Source organism: Squalius cephalus, assembly GCF_949319135.1.
Source record: "Squalius cephalus genome assembly, chromosome: 21".
In the NCBI taxonomy this organism is placed as follows: domain Eukaryota; kingdom Metazoa; phylum Chordata; class Actinopteri; order Cypriniformes; family Leuciscidae; genus Squalius; species Squalius cephalus.
The window spans coordinates 19,809,202-19,828,457 of NC_137142.1; the positions used below are offsets into that span (position 1 = coordinate 19,809,202).

The 19,256-nt window shown below is 37.2% G+C and overlaps 3 protein-coding genes across 3 annotated transcripts; 2 read left to right on the top strand and 1 right to left on the bottom strand.

The window, feature by feature from the left end:
* Positions 1–1,290: 1,290 nt before the first annotated feature.
* Positions 1,291–4,964, bottom strand: eif4ebp2 (eukaryotic translation initiation factor 4E binding protein 2). The gene is made up of 3 exons (XM_079854578.1): positions 4,828–4,964; positions 3,824–4,000; positions 1,291–3,619 (listed from the first exon to the last, which is right to left on the bottom strand). Exons 1-3 carry the CDS (start codon positions 4,958–4,960, stop codon positions 3,588–3,590), a joined length of 342 nt encoding a protein of 113 aa, XP_079710704.1. The 5' UTR covers positions 4,961–4,964; the 3' UTR covers positions 1,291–3,587.
* Positions 4,965–5,231: 267 nt separating this feature from the next.
* On the top strand, positions 5,232–9,930 carry ppa1b (inorganic pyrophosphatase 1b). The gene is made up of 11 exons (XM_079854576.1): positions 5,232–5,587; positions 7,015–7,079; positions 7,437–7,490; positions 7,751–7,870; positions 8,196–8,282; positions 8,410–8,536; positions 8,622–8,749; positions 8,830–8,915; positions 9,136–9,211; positions 9,350–9,389; positions 9,589–9,930. Exons 1-11 carry the CDS (start codon positions 5,527–5,529, stop codon positions 9,618–9,620), a joined length of 876 nt encoding a protein of 291 aa, XP_079710702.1. The 5' UTR covers positions 5,232–5,526; the 3' UTR covers positions 9,621–9,930.
* A 154-nt stretch (positions 9,931–10,084) lies between these two features.
* sar1ab (secretion associated, Ras related GTPase 1Ab) lies at positions 10,085–15,500 on the top strand. Its single transcript, XM_079854577.1, has 7 exons — positions 10,085–11,641; positions 12,407–12,480; positions 12,571–12,690; positions 12,859–12,924; positions 13,105–13,208; positions 14,116–14,247; positions 14,370–15,500. The coding sequence occupies exons 2-7, from the start codon at positions 12,423–12,425 to the stop codon at positions 14,484–14,486; spliced, it is 597 nt and encodes a 198-aa protein (XP_079710703.1). The 5' UTR covers positions 10,085–11,641; positions 12,407–12,422; the 3' UTR covers positions 14,487–15,500.
* The last annotated feature ends 3,756 nt before the right edge of the window (positions 15,501–19,256 follow it).

Genomic DNA, 19,256 nt, shown 5'->3' on the forward strand with positions numbered 1-19,256 from the left:
ATGCATGGAATCATTCACTCAACCGATTCGTTCAAAACACCGATTCATTCAGGCACGCCAGTATTCTTCTTCTGTGGCTTCGTTTGCAATTATTGTCGTTGTTCGTTTCGGAGGAAGTATATAGTATATATACCAATATAGTGTCTAAAATGTTTATTCAACTGTAAAAACAATGTCCCACTCACTAGATATTTTTGTTTAACAATGTTCTGAGAGTTTATTCGACTCAAAAAGACATAATTATACACTTAACAGAGCAACTGTCCAGAAGCCAAGACAAGGTAATAGGGAAAGTAAAAATATCATAAAAAGTTTCCTCACCTGGCTACCCGTTTTCTCAGACACCTGTCAGTATTTGACAGAGACAATTAGCCTAAATGAAGAAGACCAAGTCCATGTCACACTCATCTTGAGTCCTGTCATTTAATACCCCTCACAGGTCCAAATACATGCAGTCATAGGTGTGATTCCAGCAGAGCGAGTCTCAACATCTTACAGCAGTGCGGATGAATAACTCAGGGGGAGGAAAGAATGGCCACCTCCTTCAGCCGCCTCTTTCACTGGCAATAAATGTTATGGGAGAGGAGGATGGTGGGTGGATTCTCATCTTTTCACCAGTCAGCACAGCTCCATCTCCCAGCAACGGTGCTGCACACATGCCTGAAATGCAGAAAAGCCTGAGGTTTGGGGGACATAGTATAAGCTTACACTGATAAACATGATCAGTACAATTTCGACAAAATTCAGGATTAGCCAAACTTTTTTTTTTTGTAAACAGTGTTGCCTATGTATTCAGTATGTAAATTAAGAAGTGCACAAAGTTTGCAGGAAAAGCATCTAGCCAAGTTCTTATTTCCCTGACTGACACTAATGTCTTTCATAGCATTGAAAACAGCCTCTGCTTAAACTGCTGGTGTGGAGTGGACACATTGTGTTGCCACGAGTTTCCAAGCAACCAAGCTCTCTTCACATGAGGCATTCATGTAAGGGCTTCTAGCTAGAGACAAGAAAAAACGTTGAAAACTCCCTTTAGTGCAAGCAGTTTAGCACTTACAAAGCTATTCGCAAAAAGCCATGAAGATATGGTGATAATGACAATTACTGTGGTTATTATACTTCGAAAACATTCCCACTCACGACTAACTTGGAGAGGACCAGAATCTTTTTTTCTTTCTTTTCTCGATTTTGCAGTCCACTTACCCCAGTACTCCATCTAGTGGCAAACCTACTATTTCAAACCCAATAGAAAGTTAAAATTACATTCACGCATTTGGGAGAGAAGACAGACAGTTGATATCAAGGAACTTTTATTGATTTTGCTGTAACAGTGTCCACTGGCATTGGCATTTCATTAAAATTCAACCGAACAGGGTCTCAAAGAAGAAAGAAAATACAGAAAGAAAATTTCCGCCACATTAGATTAAACACTTCCATCCAAAATCCCTTTATACAGAGCTAAATGCATTCCTGATAGTTTCTGAGAGCTGGGAAAATTAAGCAATGATTTAAAAAAAAAAAAAGATTCTTAAATTCCATATTGCAGAGTTGAAACAAGCTGGGATTTGACAACTCAAATATATTACAGAAAGGCAGTATAACATACGTTTTCTTTACTGTAAATCATTACTTGAATGTGACCTTTACAAAAATCTATGATTTAAACCGTAAAAACTGCATTGAATTGTCAAGGATTTCACCAGCATTGAATACATGATAGAAAGTTTAACTGCGACTGATCAAAGTGGAACCTAAACTACATTTCTTTTTTTAACCAATCCGTTACTATTACAAACATTACACTGCTGTATGTGCAAATATTCCCTTCTCTGTAAGAAAGTAAATGGTAACAAACATGTTTCCAAAAATATAAATGTTTTCTAGTAAAACATAGCAATATCTTGATCGTATCTTCAACTTGAAAGTTGGAAAGAAATGAAACAAAGGAATTGATCCTGTTTTAAGGTATGAAAGAGAACTGTATTTGACACAGTTGCTCAGCTTAGTAAAGTAAGGCATGGATACAGAGGCTAAGCACAAAAGATCACCGTGAGAGAGAGAAAAAAAAAAACATTGTGCTTCAGAGAATGACTGGAGCACAGAAAGAGACAATTAAAGTCAGGAGAATAAGTCTTATCCTCTTTAAGTCACTTTGTTTGGATAATCTCTTTGCTTAATTCTCTATCAATATTAATCAAACCCCCCCCCCCCCCCCCCAAAAAAAAAAAACAGATTAATGTGAACTAAAAACCAAGCAGACCAAAAGAACATGCATAGAAGAGCATTGGAAAGATTCAATTCAAGTTTTCAAGATGTTTGATCTGAATCAAAATATGAATGTCTGGTCACTACAAAACTATCCATCTTTTGAAGAATCGTTCACATTGTGTGGCTGTGAGACAGACAATAGTAAAATGACCAAAACAACACTTCAGTGCTTTCCTACCTTTGATTTGATTATCAAGGTTTGTAGTAATCGGAAAGTGACAGCAGATGTCACAGCTGATATTAATGTTAAATATTCACCGAGCGATTTCTCCCATTAAAGGAGCCATAAGATGATGTGTACTTGTTAGGTACATAAAGCAGGTGCTTCCTGAGACCAGCTCTCTTTTTGTCGTCATTTCATAAAGTATATTAAACCCTTCATCCAGTCCAACAGTACTGGGTATTGTCTACCTTTTACCAGAGGATGTTACAACAGAGCTGATGATGACGCTACACATATCTCGCCATGCAAAGGTAAGTACAAACCATACTGTTAGCAGGACAAATCTAAACGGAAACATTCTCTCTGAAATAAAGTAACAGTTTGGTCTTTCAAAATTGTGATGTTATTTACCTTAAGGAAATTTGAAGAATTTGCTCATGCTCATTTTGGGGTAGTTCTAAATAAGATTCGAAAATCATTTGTTTGGGATCATAATTATGTAAAAATGAAATGAGTGATTAAGGACTGTGGTTTCAATGTTTTTGTACAATTCTATAAAACTATAGTTTTGAGCTGAAAAAAAGTTAAATGTTTTAACATTTTTTAATCAAAATTATGATGATAATTCTGCTGTCCCTTTAAAATTAAAATGGTAACTGTAACCAGTAACTTTTTTTGGATGGAAAAAAAAAAAATTACATTTGGTAGGACATGAACATGCAGATAACTGCATTTCCTGACTTGACTGCGAATCAGTTTACATGTGAACAAAGTAGACTGCATTAAGGGTATCAACTGGAACAGTGTACTCTGAACTATCAGCAGTGAATCTCTGATGGCTGATTTGTTTATGAGTCTATTACAGTAAATTGGTAATATATCCGGGCACTTACAATAAAGAATTTTTCCTTTGCTCTGTGACTTAAGCAAGCACAGCTGATGGCAGCCCTGAAACCTAAACAAAAAGAGCTCATCAGGCTAACAGGTTAACTTTCAGGGCTCCACTGGGCAAACTTAAGTCATTTATCCCCATGATTATGCAGCACCCAGCAGCTAGAGAGAGCTAAAGGTGAGGGCTCACAACATTGGTTTCTACAAGCCAAGCCACTGGCACACAGGTACCAGGTAATTAATCGTTCTTCACGTTGGTTCCTCTTCTTTAGATGTCCATCTCAAACTGAGCATCTTCAGCTGCAACACAAAAGAACACAAAAACTCATGTGCATCATGCATGACCACTAGTAAAGTAAAAGAGAAGGGTGTGGACTGTGAGTAAACACTATAGTCTAAACCTCCGACCAGATACATTACTGTTTGTGTATATTAGATGAGCGAGCACAAAGCAGGGTGGTTCCAGTGAAAACAGTTCCAGTTGGGTCGGTTTTAAAGACAAACCTTGCGCTGGTTTGGCATCATGGTTGTTGATGTTGTTAGCTTCATTCCTCTTGAGTTCATTGAGGATGTTCTTGCCCGTCACTCCTGGGATAACCGGCAGGTGTGCTGGTGGGGTCTGGGCGATGGGCGAGTTGCGCCGGTCTAATAGGAACTTACGATCATAGATTATTCGGGTTCCTGCATTGTCACAACAAACATACCGTTATAATCAAGTTTTATTGCACAACTACCAGCCTGGCACAACAATCCTAAAGAAATATGACATCTTTCCTTTTGCGTTACTCAGAAGTAAGCAAGTCATATAGGAATGAACACATGAAGGTGAATAAATGATGATCATATCCCTGAAAAAGGGTGAGATAGACAATAATATGACACATTGTCGTGCATTTGAAATCACAAAGATGATTAATATGACTAATTTAGTATGAATGGTCACAAAAAATAAGAATATAGTCCTTTGAGCATAATTAACTCAATGCAAATCAGATGCACAACAATATTTTTTTTTGATCAAAAGCAATCAAGATCACACTTGGTAGGATGTATACTGCTATGTGTAGCGCTTTCTGTATGAATTTAGTGGAATGCATTTCTTTGTTCTGTCCTTTTCTGTCCATCAGTCACTGCGGACCAATCAGGTTGATCAGAGCGAAGCACAGGCGGCGCTGTTTTTGTTTTGAACTACATGTCTGTGTCTCAAAAGCCCAGTCAGTTGCCTTCCTAGGCAACATCTTTGGCCATCGCCGATTTAAAAGTCTTAACATTTAGAGCATTCCCAGACTGTCTACATGCAAAATAACTCAACTTTCCTACAAGCCCCAAAATTGCTATCTAAGCAGCAGGCAGAACAGAACGTTTTGAGTCACAGCCTTTTATGTGGTTACTGCTTCCTGGCCAACACAGGCCACCCTCTAACATTAGACTGTCTCCATGTAAACAACAAGCAAACGGCTGCAGATATCAGCCGGGACATAAAGCACACGTCTCAGGCGGGTTATTACCTCCAGGGGTGGTGGAGAATAAAGTGCCTCCAGGAGTGGTGCAATAGTCGTGAGGTAGCTGCGTTGAGTCGTTGATCAGCACCGTCCTGGTCGGGATGGTCCTGCTCTCACTAAACTGACGACTGGACGACATTGCACTTTGCTTCGGGTGCTAATCAGAGTCGAGCGATAAGTTTTCCCGATGCAAGGTAAAAACCTCGGGCCCTTTCCCCTCGTTTCTTATCGCTTTCCCAAGGCTTTCTTCACGTTCAGCTCGTCCTCCCAGCCGTCAGCACCGTCCCCTCCCTCCGCCAGGCAGGAAGCGAAGAGCGCTGGGAGGATATGACGTCAAGGGAGAATTACATAGCATGAACGCCAACGGCAAAATATATAAAAATATATAAAAAATAATAGAGTCAGATTGGGAGATCACTTTGCTGACCAGCTAAACCAGGTGAACTGACTTGACCAGGCTGTGAACCAGAGCAACAAAACAGCCCTTTTACTGCGTTAAAAAAATTATATTTTAAATTTGTTTACAAGGTCTTTTTTTTTTTTTTGCACCGACCATCATTACCGATTCACAAATCATATGTACAAAGACTTCGCTCTTATGCGCATTTCAGCTTCTGCGCAAGTGCGCATGCGCGGTTTCCCTAAGCTTGAGCTGCTGTCCTTTAACACACAGCCTACCGGAATCAATACACAATAGCGCACAAAATGAGTTTCTCCGTTGAAGAAAGAGGAAACCCTAACACTTTGAGCTATAGGCTCTATTTTAGTAAGTATGAATTCTGTTCTTGAGGGATTGATGATGAGTTTGTACGGTCTGGGAGGTTCATTGAATTAAGATGAAAGGGGTTGGGCCGCAAGTCCCACGTGTCGCTTTTCCTCGCGTCATTTATGACCTAAACTTGACAATATATGTGATGAATTTACGATATTAAATTGATATTCAGCCCAACAACTTTATTTTAATGGCTAATTATTTGTGGGTTTGTTTAAAGTTATTCTTAGTTCAAATTAACTAAACTTAAGTTACCGGTTACTAAAAACTGAAAGTACCAAATGGACGACAATGTAGTTGGCTATTATTATTACCAAACAGAGAAACATCGCCAACTTTTTTAACGTTTACGTCCATTTAAAATGTGTAAATGAAGGACGGGCAAATACAGGGTCGTTCATTGCATCATATTATCATAGAATATAATTTTTGGTCCTGTTATTTTGTCTGCTCTGTTTAAAATGACCTCAGATAAATAAAATATGAAGTATATTAACCAGATATACTGAATGAGTCTCCTCAAAATTGGACGTGGTTTGTTTATTTTAGTTGCCACCTGTGCATTAGACATCCCTTAGCAGCAGCATGACATCATCACCTCTCTCTTGACAAGTAACATGATTGACAGATTATATGCACACTGGGGAAAACCATTAACATCATTATCATTAACACATTGAACATACTAATTTAAGTTTCAAAGTCAACCCCAACTTTCCTTCTTCTGTAGAACACAGAGTTCAGAATATCTGAGCTTCTTGCTTTCGTACAATTAACATGAATAGTGGTGTGATAAATTCTATATGTTTTCAGTTCTTTGATTTTCTGACTTGTCTTGCTTAAAAAATGCATAAATAAACTAATTTAATAATGTTTGAATGCCTGGGCTTGACCAGAACATATTTATTAAAGTCTGGTATAGACTTTTGTAGAAATATTTTCCTAAATTATCACGCAGGCATATTCATTTTTAATGGTTACCTACAGTACCCAAAAGGTACTGCATAACAGTGCCTATAATCTGTTTAAAATGAGTCTATTTCTGTGTACCTTTATAATTACTAAAAATATTGCCATGAAATTGTTGCTTGACAGCTGTGGTCACTGTTGTTTGAGTGGAAAAGAGCAGTTTTGACATTCTACTCAAGTAAACGATGCAGAGTTGGGGAAGGGTAAACTTGCTCTTTAAGAGTGAAGGCTTTAAAGATTTCGACTCATTACATGTTATTCATGATGGACATTGTGTGCGAATAAGAGCTAGGTAATATTATTATTTTTATTTGTGCCTTAATATGGAAAACTGTTGCTCTGCAAGGTTTTAAGTGATCATATGTACAAGTAATTGGAGCACACAGCTGCTTTTGAAATATTTATTTGTATAGAAGTATTATGTAACATATATAACTTTCTTTTTTTAACAGAGAACTCAGATGGAAAGTATATTTCACCATTCCATGACATACCCATGTGTGCAGATGAAGCTCAGGTACAGAATTTTAATGTTCCTAGTTTCTCTTGTCAGGGTCACAGTGTTGATACCCGCCTCTCTTGGGGGAGGCCTTTGGCAGTGTACGGTCATTTCACAATCCAGCACAGCGCAGTGTGTATCAGCTCTTTATCGGGTGAAGGGACTTAGTCTGTGAGAGGAGTGATCTTTACCCTGTCAACAGTGTCATTTTAAATTGTTCAATACTTTGGACTGTTCTGATATCTTATGTGTGTCAAACTGTATGATTAATCATTCTCATGGCTTTACATTTTTTGTATTCTTTTTAGAAATATGACTGTTAATATGAATTTTTGCTTCTTTTTTCTTAATAAATCCTTTTTATTTACTCTGTAGAACATTTTCCACGTGGTTGTTGAAGTACCAAGATGGACAAATGCAAAAATGGAGGTATGAGCAACAGTAACAGTACAAAACTACACCACTTGCAATATAACACAATAAAACAATAGAATAGAGGACTTTGCAACAGGCCTTATATTTTGTAAGGCCATATATTTACACACCTAAAACATTAATGGATACAATACATTTACAAGGACTAAGTGGTAACCTACATTTGAGGTGTATTACATTCAGACAAAATCATCAACCAGTTGGTGTCTGCAATATGAATATTGTGCAAGTCAGCATTATGCTTTACTTTTCAGATTGCTACAAAAGACCCTCTGAACCCCATAAAGCAAGATGTGAAGAAGGGCAATTTGCGCTATGTGGCCAATGTTTTTCCACACAAAGGGTATATTTGGAATTATGGAGCAATCCCTCAAGTAAGCCTTTTAAATCAGCACTGATCATACATTAAATAAAATAAAACAGACCTTTTAATTTTAATATTTTAAAGTGTAATTTATTCCTGTGATGGTGAAGCTGAATTTTCAGCATCATTATTCCTGTCTTCAGTGTCACATGATTCTTCAGAAATCATTCTAATATGCTGATTTGGTGCTCAAGAAACATTTCTTATTATTATCAATGTTAAAAACAGCTGTGCTGCTTAATATTTTTGTGGAAGCCATGATACATTTGTGGAAACCATGATACACTTTTTATTGGTAGATTTTACAACAACTTTCTTTAAATATTTTTTGACAGACTTGGGAAGACCCCGGGCACAAAGACAATGACACAGGGTGTTGTGGTGACAATGACCCGATCGATGTCTGTGAAATTGGTAGCAAGGTATTGATATTGGCGTTTGTCATTTGAAGTATTGAATGAAATTAAGCCATATTTATAATGAAGCAAGTTGTCATTGTTCAGTTAAAGTTGGATTAGATGAACAAACTCCGCAATTCTTGATCTGCAGGTGTGCAATCGTGGCGATGTTATCAAAGTGAAAGTCCTGGGTGTCTTAGCAATGATTGATGAAGGTGAAACTGACTGGAAAGTCATTGCAATCAACGTTGATGACCCTGAAGCAAAGGACTTGAACAGTAAATAACACTCGTTGCTTTCCTGTTGACTCAGAAGAGAGAGGCAGACATGTGATTGTTTTCATTCATCTGATGTGAAATATAGGCATTAATGATGTGAGGAGACTCAAGCCAGGTTACCTTGAGGCCACAGTTGACTGGTTCAGGAGATACAAGGTACCTGATGGGAAACCTGAAAACCAGTTTGCATTCAACGGAGAGTTCAAAGACAAGGTATGTTGCTCAGAAAAAGCTTTCATTTGTGATTGGTCATAAGCCTTTACAGCACTAAAAATATGCTACATTTACTCCAGGACTTTGCCATTGAGACAATCAAAACCACCCATGGCTTCTGGAAGGCACTTATCTCACAACAAACCAGTGCTGGAGAACTAAACTGGTATGGGAATCTTTCTTCAGCAGTTTGCTCATTTGCATAGTATTTTATTTCAGCTCTGACTGTTTGCGCTTTCATTCACAATCAATACAGATAACATATTAAGATGTAGACATGGATTACAACTGAAATAAATAAATGTAATATAAAAATAAAGAGAATTTTTCTGTGCCTTGTATACTTTTCACCTCAAGTCATTGCTTTTTTCTCTTTCACTGTGCAGCAAGAACACGTGTGTCTCAGATGGAGACAGTCCATTCTGCTGTTCGGCAGATGAAGCCAAAGCAGTTGTTGATGGAGTATGAACTATTTTTTTATTTGAACTCACAGGACTTTATTCACTATTTAATAAATTGTATATACAGATGTACTTTTATAGTGGCGCCTTGTCAAACAATAATGTGGTAACTGAAACAAATTTTTCTTTCTATTATCAGTCATGCCCATGTGGAGATGCCAGTCAAGTTCCAAGCTCAGGTTTGATTTTTTTTTTTTGATTTTTTTTTTTCTTCAGTGACAAATCAGATCTCTTAAAATCTGTCATTTTGGTTCTATATTATTATTATTTTTTATTTTTTTACTGTTGTGTATCCATTCAATTTGAGTTTACAAATGAATAACAGTTTTTCTTTTAAGATATGCCATCATATATAAATTGTTTCATTTTCTTTTTCAGTTGACAAGTGGTTCTACTATGCGAAGAACTAAAGAACAGAACACTGTTAATGTAATGGTCTGATCATGTTTAGAATTTGTATGTCAGTTTCGGTTTAGAATAATGGATATTAAATTAAAACATGGGCACTTAACACCTCATCTTGAGACTGAATCTGAAATGAACAGTTAGAGGAGCTAACCAATGGCTTGCTAAATTATGTTTATCTTGATAATGGTTAGATATTCTGTGTAACAGATACTAAAGGTAGAGATACTAAACAGTTAAATATACTTAACAGTCTGGTCAAACTCAGGTACTGTATGCTGTTGAACAAATGCTTAATAAACCTTTTCTCATATCCTCCTGAGACCCAGAATTTTTTTTTTTTTTTTTTTTTTGTCCTTTTCTTTTTTTTTTTAATCACATTGTTTAGAGCATAAGAAACAAATGGTAAAAAACATTTTTGAAAAATTATATTTTATTCATATGTTATGCTATGTCCTCTGTAGTGGATACCAGGACTCAGTTATTTAAAAAATAAAATGACATGAAATTAGATGTATAGGCAAAAACAATGGATTTTTTTTTTTTTTTTTTCAATCACCAATAAATTTTGGGGTTTCAGGATTTTTTTTAAACAAAATTTGTATAAAGATGATTCTCAACTATGTTATGAAAGATATAACGGAATCAGTTGGTACACCATTTTACTTTATGCAATATGTGGGTAAAATGGCCATAAATGAATATTCCCATTCCCAATGTATTTGCACATTAATGTGTTCTTAGAGCAACATTAATGAAAAAGAAGTGTAATAATTGGAGTAATAATTAGCAACATTTTAATAATATCTAATATTTCATAGGAATATTGATGTATCATTTATTTCCATATTCACTTGTCTCCCAAAATGCCTGATAAACATGATTTAAGTCCTGTTATCATCTACAGTGGACATGTATGAAATCAATGCCCCTAGAAAGTCATTTTTTGATTTGAAACCCCATAACGTTTTCCTGAGATGTTGGTTTATGAAATACAATTTGAAAAGTAGTCCCATTTTAATTATAATTACAATATATTATCATATTTCCATAAGAGTGCTACATTTGATCACTAAATTAATGTCAGATATTTTAAAGACCAAGGAGAAGTTGTTTTCATGGTGAAACCTCCAAACATTTGGTGTCTCTGAAAAGCCCTGAATGTGTTCTTTACAGGACAGGTTGTGACGTGACATGTATGGTGTCAGAGAAATTCACTAAAATATAATGTCCATTACAGTAGACAAAAGTCTATGCCTGGGTCCCAGGAGGATATGACACTGCTGCTTCTTTGTTAATGGATTTTGTTCTGTATTAGATTGCCTTTACAGAAATTACATTTTAACAATAATAATTACAATATTTAAATATAATTGTCACGAATACGAATAAGAGTGAGCTGATGTATAAGGATCCATAATGCCAGTGTGGGAAAAAAAAAAAAAAAAATGCTGGTCCTTTAGAGCAGCTACATCCAAAATGCATCACTTTTAAAGGGATAGCTCACCCAAAAGTGAAACTTCTGTCAAATTACTCATGTTGTTCCAAATCCATATGACTTTCTTTTTTCTGTGCAACAACAGATGTTAGTCAAACTATTAGGGACTGACAGCCTCAGTCATCATTCACTTTGCACAATTTTTTTTTTTTCATTGAAAGTCAATGGTGACTGGATATGCCATTCTTATGTTTCACTTCTTTTAAATTGTAATCATATTTCACAATATTACCCTTTTTACTGTATTTTTGATCAATGAGCATAGGACCTTTAAAAATAAAATAAATAAAAAAACACTGGAAAATTATTACCAACCCCAAACTTTTAAATGTAAACCTTAGCTGTCAGACCCACATCTGCAGGTCAGTCAACATTTAGCAAGCAGATGACAACGCATTAACCTACAATCGATCTGAGACCACCCTATGCAGCTACGCAGTTCCGGTTAAACGTCAAATTCGGGCTGGTGTGTTTAGCAGGAGAACACAGACCGGACTGACTGGTCTACAAGCGGACGTACCCTTTCAGGTACTGACACGAATATGCACTGTCTTCTGTTTTATTTACAAATGACGCAATTGTTAAAATATTTGTGACTGGATGTGTAATAGACAAATTTCAACACCAAAAGACAGGTTTTTAGGTTTTATTTATAACGTCATCCTGAGCATGTTTACCTTCACAATGCTCTGTTTTGCTCATTTAACCAGCATCAACCTTTCTGGCTGTTGTTTTCGGTGTGTTTTAACCTACAGTCTATGGTTTTAACGCGCCTCCACTGTATTGACGGCGCTTTTCTAGAAAACACGCGCTAAACATTTGGGCTGTGTATACTGCGGTTACAGTTAAGGTACAGTTTGGGAACAATAATATTTGGTTGCATATGTATTCAACTTAATTACCAACATTTTGAATGTATAGAAATGCTCTTGGAGTTGAGCTTTAGTTGCCGTCACTTGAGTGACAGCTATGTCTGTGTGCTATATCCATGGCGTCAAGTGACAAGGTCTCACAACTAGAAATAGTTTCTTGCTCAAGTTGTGTGCGGGATATTGGTTGTTATTGGAGGAGTTTTGTGTCTCTTTTCTTAAATGCTCTCTTGAAGGCAGAATGTTAACTTGGGTCATTTTAGTAACGTAGTACCGGTTGTTTTTCACATGCTTACAGTAGATTTAGGTAAAGAGCTTATTTTGGAGTTAACAGAGCCCATTGAAAAGTGTTGGATCTTGCAGTAGGCTAGTGCATTGAAACAAATCTCTCATTTTGTTGCTATTTCATTTCATTTCATTTCAGGGAGCAGGCCACGAAAATGTCTTTCATATTTGATTGGCTGTACAGAGGATTCAACAGTGTGTTACAATTATTAGGTAAAGTATTAGCCAGATATTGAAATACAGATGAGCACAAATCATCATGTAACTGTTTTTTTGTGTTTTCATTCTCATATTTCCTTTTAGGACTCTATAAAAAGTCTGGGAAATTAGTTTTTCTTGGATTAGACAATGCCGGAAAAACAACATTATTGCACATGCTTAAAGATGATCGACTTGGGCAGCATGTTCCAACACTTCACCCTAGTAAGTAGTAAAGTGCCACATAGTTTACTGTTTTAATATGAGGTGTATACATTTAGAAAGGAAAGTGAAAAGAAAAAAACAGGATTTCGTATTCTTACAAGCTGAATTCTACTTTTGTTGGAGCAAACATTGTGCACAATGTACTGTATCTTGTCTTATCTGCTATAGCATCTGAAGAACTGTCTATTGCTGGGATGACTTTCACAACATTTGACCTGGGTGGTCATGCTCAAGGTAAATATAGAATTTAATAATAAATGATTAATACATCTGGAGTTTAAATGTAAGAGTTAAAAAATGTATGCTATAATTAAACTAAAGTAGATTTATAAAACAAAATAGATTTTTTTGTTGTTGAAATTTTAGAACAACCGAACATAATGCAAATGGATCTTGTCTATTCTTAATTCTCAGCAAGAAGAGTTTGGAAGAATTATCTTCCAGCAATAAATGGGATAGTGTATCTTGTTGACTGTGCTGACCATGAACGACTACTAGAAGCCAAAATTGAGTTAGATGTAAGTCTACTTTTCCTTCATATATATATATATATATATATATAATATAATATAATATAATATATATATATATATATATATATATATGTATATATATATATATATAATCAAGGGTTTTATTAAGACAAGATAGGCCCTGTTTACATTTAGGGTGTGTTTTGGTCGACCGGATCCCAAGTAGACGAGGGAGGCACAGTCCTGTTTACACCTGGTGTTTTAATCCGTCTCTTCTGTTCACTTTCAACCACTTCTGTCTATGAGCGGATAAATGTATGGCCTTTTTCAGATCTTTTGATCTACTGGACGAAATAAGAGCATGAAATTTACATATGAATGCGAAAGGATATGACGGAAAAACATACGGAAAGCAGAAGCTTTCGTTTCTGCTCTGACAGCCGCAAGACCGCGCCGAATGCCGTGAGTGAGTGTTAGAAATCAGGGATGGTGAGAGAACATTCTGCTTGGTACGTTTTTCAAACCAAATTGGGGTCTTCAGCCGACAAAGTTTAAATCCCATCTGTCTAGCTACCGCACTTCCCATAATGTTTACGCATTAAGTCAGTAGGCAGATTCGAACACATTCGACCACATGAGCGTTTACACTATGAAAGCAAACCGGTCTAATGCGTTTTCGACTACCTCTGGAAGTGGTCGAAAGTGGACAAGCTCAAAACATTTAGACCCCATTTACACCTTGATTTAGCATCGCCCACTTATCCGATTGACCAAAACGCGTCTTAATACGAGGTGTAAACAGGGCCATTGTTACATATGAAAGTTTAACCTTGAACACATCAAAAGGAATGTCACAGCACTGACTTCAAAGCACTTATTTAAATTTCTTCCCTATTCCACCATTCAAAACAGCCATATATTTGAATAATAATGATTGCTCTTTATATCATAGGCCCTCTTAACCGATGAAACCATCTCCAATGTGCCAATCCTTATTTTGGGGAATAAAATTGACCGGCCAGAAGCAATTAGTGAGGATGCGCTGAGAGGAATGTTTGGTCTTTATGGACACACCACTGGAAAGGTAGGTCAATGAGGGAATATATTTAAAACATGTGTTGCACAGTTTGGTATGTAATGTTCAATCAAATGTTTAAAGTTTTCTGAAGCAATACAAGGTCTTATTTTGTCTATGTGTCCACACAGGGGAATGCATCACTGAAAGAACTCAACCTGAGGCCAATGGAAGTCTTTATGTGCAGTGTGTTGAAGAGACAAGGATATGGTGAAGGTTTTCGATGGCTATCTCAGTATATTGATTAACATATTTAATGTGGTTATTAATTCATAACTCATGTATCCTTATTTATTAATTGATTATTTATCTTGTAATGAAACTAAGTAACCAGGGGTGTTATACACAGTATATATAAATATTATCTGAGCCTATGAAATCTAGTGTGGTGATAGGTCAGATCAGTATCTGAGATATGCATTTAATAATAAGCTACAGTAGCAATTACTTACACTTTTATTTCTTAAAGACATCATTTATGCTGTTTACTTTTCTAAAAGGGTTAGACATACAGCATCCTTAAACAGTTGACTGAGCTGGGTTATTTTAAGGATTGGCATCCTGTAACAAAACACGTTTTTCACACGGGTGTCAGTTTTATACCCTGCCAAAAAGTTAAACATACCTTTGTACATTTTAATCACTTCTAATCAGGTGAATATAATTTGTGCTGTGAATTTCTGATGTCACGTTCATTAGATGATACAGAATCAGTGTTTTTGTTTTCATGTTACATTACCTCAGTGCCTTAAAATGCTGGTGGTTTTTCCTAGAGCTGTATTTCCCACCTGTTCAAAGGAAATACTTCTGAAGGTGTGGACTGCCAATGTATACATGCTTGCTTATCAAATTTGGCAGAGATTTACAATGACATATTTATATAAAGGTTTGATTTGTATGTAGTATTTTGATACGTGCTGATGTATTACTCTTCATTTTCAGTGATGTTCTACATTAGCCTGTTTCAACACTAAACTACCTGAATAATTGTGCAATGAGTACTTGTTGACTGTCAGCTGTGATTTATTTGCAGTTATGGCATGAGAGTACAAAGGCTTTTTTAGTTCATATTGCCTGAGCAATAGAAAAATCTGTCATATTACTAGGTCACATTTACCCCTATTTGTAAATAGGCTTATGTGAAAGGATTGGGATTTTCAATGCTGCTTATCTTTTGAAATGGCTAATTATGTGCGTGCCACTTGTATCACCTTGTAGCATTTATGCACTAAAGTAGGCAAAATAAAATATTTTGAATTTTACATGTGTACTTTGCTCTTTTCCAAAAACATATAGATATGTATATAAATCGTAGAAAGCAATTTGAATAAAAAATTTAAAGAATAAAACATTTGTGATATCCTAGTCGAGTCAAATCAAATAAAGCTTGGTATGTATCATCATGTAACTGCTTAAGATTTCAAATCTTAAGATTTGTCATGGTTATGGCAAATCTCTTTCTGAGGAGAGGGGTATGTAACAGTATTAGCTGTTACTTTGGTATTTTTTTTTTTACTCACCACTAGGGGGCGCATGAGCGTTAGAACCTCTTGTATTTAAAAGGGTAGTAGTATAGAAGTCGTCAGTTTGTTTGGAAGAGGGAAGCGTGGTTTTATCCAAGCACCTAGCAATACTGAATCTACCTTTGTTGCGTGGGATAAGTGAGCCTCAGAATGCACACAAACATTATGCATAATGTAAACTCAACAACTATGACAACAAATTTGTCAATGAAACTTTGTCTAACTCAACTTGTAAAGGTGGAAAAAGTACACAACTTCCTTACTTGAGTGAAAGTACAGATATTACTGGTCAAATATTACTGGGTTACAAGTAAAAGATCAGATCATTTCCTCATTACTTTCAATCTACAACTTCCTACCCGTGCACCACCAACCCCCCTACCAGTCACTTTCAGGCGAAACCTGCGCTCACTTTCTCCCTCCCATCTTTCCTCTGCTGTCATTTTCATATTTCCACAAGAAGATCAACAGCTCCTCAAACACAACATTCACTCTTCAAGACATTCAACTCTCTCCTCTGTCCACCACCACCCGCCTCCTCTTTAACTGCTGATGATTTTGATAACTTCTTCACCAACAAAACAACAACTGTCAGTTCTCAGCTCCACACACACAGGAACCCAGACCAACCAAACCCTCAGCCAATAACCCTCTATCCTCCTTCTCTCCACTACCCGATGAAGAAGTATCTAAACTTCTCCTCTCCAGTCATCCTACCACCTGCCCTCTTGACCCCATCCCCTCACACCTTCTACAAGCCATCTCCCCCACACTTCTTCCAGCACTCACACACATCATCAACTCATCCCTCCATACTGGCATTTTCCCTACTGCATTCAAGCAGGCTCGGGTAACTCCACTGCTTAAAAAACAACATTAAACACATCACTTGTCGAGAATTACCAACCTATCTCTCTCCCATTGCGAAAACACTTGAACGAGCTGCTTTCAACCAAGTAACATCCTTCTTGTCTCTGAACAACCAGCTGGATGTCAACCAATCCGGCTTCAAGAAAGGGCATTCGACTGAGACTGCATTACTGTCGGTCACAGATGCCCTACGGATCGCAAAAGCTGCTTCCAAATCTTCAGTTCTCATTCTCCTGGATCTGTCTGCTGCCTTCGACACTGTGAATCATCAGATCCTTATGTCCAACCTCTCATCACTGGGCATCACAGGAACTTCCCTCCACTGGTTTGAATCCTATCTCACAGGTAGGTCCTTCAGGGTCGCATGGAGAGGCAAGGTATCCAGAGCACATCAACTGACCACAGGGGTTCCTCAGGGTTCTAGTTCTTGGACCCCTCCTCTTCTCCATCTACACCACATCACTGGGACACATCATACAGGCACATGGTTTCTCTTACCATTGCTATGCTGATGACACACAGCTCTTCCTCTCATTTCAACCAGATGATCCCACAATAGCTCCACGGATCTCAAGTTGTCTGGCGGACACTTCATGGATGAAGGAACATCACCTGCAGCTCAACCTGGCAAAGACTGGCATCAAGTTCAAGGCATTGACTCTTGCTTACAGATCTATCACAGGCTCAGCTCCCTCCTACTTTCACTCACTCCTACGAGTCTACATCCCTACCAGAAGCCTACGATCGGTCAACGAGCGACGTCTCGTGGTTCCATCACAGAGAGCCACAAAATCACTTTCCATAACATTCTCATTCACGGTTCCATGCTGGTGGAATGCTCTCCCCACCCTCATCCGGAATGCAGAATCCCTGAGAACATTCAAAAGACAGCTGAAAACCCATCTCTTCCGTAAGCACTTAAAACACTTCTAAAAAAAATTAAATAAAATAAAAAATTCTTTCCTTTTACTTTAATCCTCCCTTATCGGGCTTATGCTACTCTGAATAATGCCTGAACTTCGTATTTTAAGTTTTTCGTATTTACAATGTATTATAAGTTGTAAAGACCGATTTTTACTTAAGTAAACGTACAGAAGTAGTCGTTTTTAAAAAATATAGCAAAAGTAAATGTCAATGCATAGTTTTATTATTTTTGCATTGTTGTATGTAATACTTACAGTGTCTTATGCCTCTGAAGCAACCTAGTGAATACACCTACCAGTTAGTAGTATCTGTGGAATTAAGAGCTTTTAGAATGTTATAAAACCTATAGAAATTAAACAACTGAATCGACAAAAAACACAGCCATAATCATCTTCTTTTTTTTTTTTATTTAACACTCCTACCACCGCAACAAAAGAAGTGCACATCTATGTGTATCCATTCAAGCACATTTAAAGGGGACATATCATGCTAAATCCACTTTTTTAGCCCTTAAATGCATTTTGTTGTATATTTGGAGTGTTTATAAGTACAGAAAAGTTGAAATTATTCTCTTCAGGTGCTTCGTTGATATCTTTATATTCTGTTTTGGCCTTATTTTTCAACCGGTTCAGATTTTTCTGTTATCTATGACGTTTTGTGAACTATTACGTCACAGTATTTGCAGCGGAACTGCCAAATAAGGACATTGACTTCCAGCCCAACACTTCGAGCAATCCGCCATTATTATTTCTCGCTGCAATTTTGTAGTCCAAGCTAAAAGATGCAGAAGTTACGAGAGGGTAAGTTAAAATGTTCGGTTGTTGGATGTAGTAACCCACACGCTTCATTACACCGTCTAATGTAGATGAACTGCTGCGCTTGTGACAGGGCCATAGACTGTGGACAGGGCGCATGTTTAACTGAAAGAACGAGCAGAGAGAGAGAGACCCGGTCGCGCGCGCGCACTCTCTCTCTCTTCGGAGCCAGGCGAAAGTGTAAACAAGACACCGTCTCCAAACTAGACGCTGTCTTGCTCTCTCTCCCTCGCACATATTAATCAAAATAAATCGACACGGTGGTAAAAGGTCGGAAGACCAAAGTTTCATGTGTAAATACAGTAACACACCATTGCGATACATCCATATGAAGACGTTGTTCTGCAGGTTCGTCGTCTTCATTTTCATCTCGCTCCGGCTCCGACTCTGGCTCGAACATGTAAGGCTGGCTGGATAAGTCTTCCGTTGTTGACATTTTGTTAATAACGTGTGAATAAAAAGTTTCTGTGCCGCTATAATCGTATCTCTGCTATCAAACTACAAAAATGGCCGAACGGGGTGGAGTTGAACCTCTGCATCCTGGAGAGGGGGCGGGGTATGACGTGTCTCAATTGTATTTAAAGAGACCGCACCAAAACGAGTTGCTCTCAGACGCACATCAGAAAAGGGGTAAAAAAGGGTCCTGTGGAGCTATAATAATGAGGAATTCAGACCCAAGCATTGCAGTTCCGCTTTATATAGACTACAAATGTATGATTTATATGTTAAAATGAACGATTTAAAAGCATGATATGTCTCCTTTAAATCAAGTGGTCTATAAAAATCCAACCTGGTTTAAAACCCAGCTACACAACCATAGCTGTATAGCTACCCAACAGCAATACTGCTTTAACAAACAGCAAAACAGAAATACTTATTTGCCATG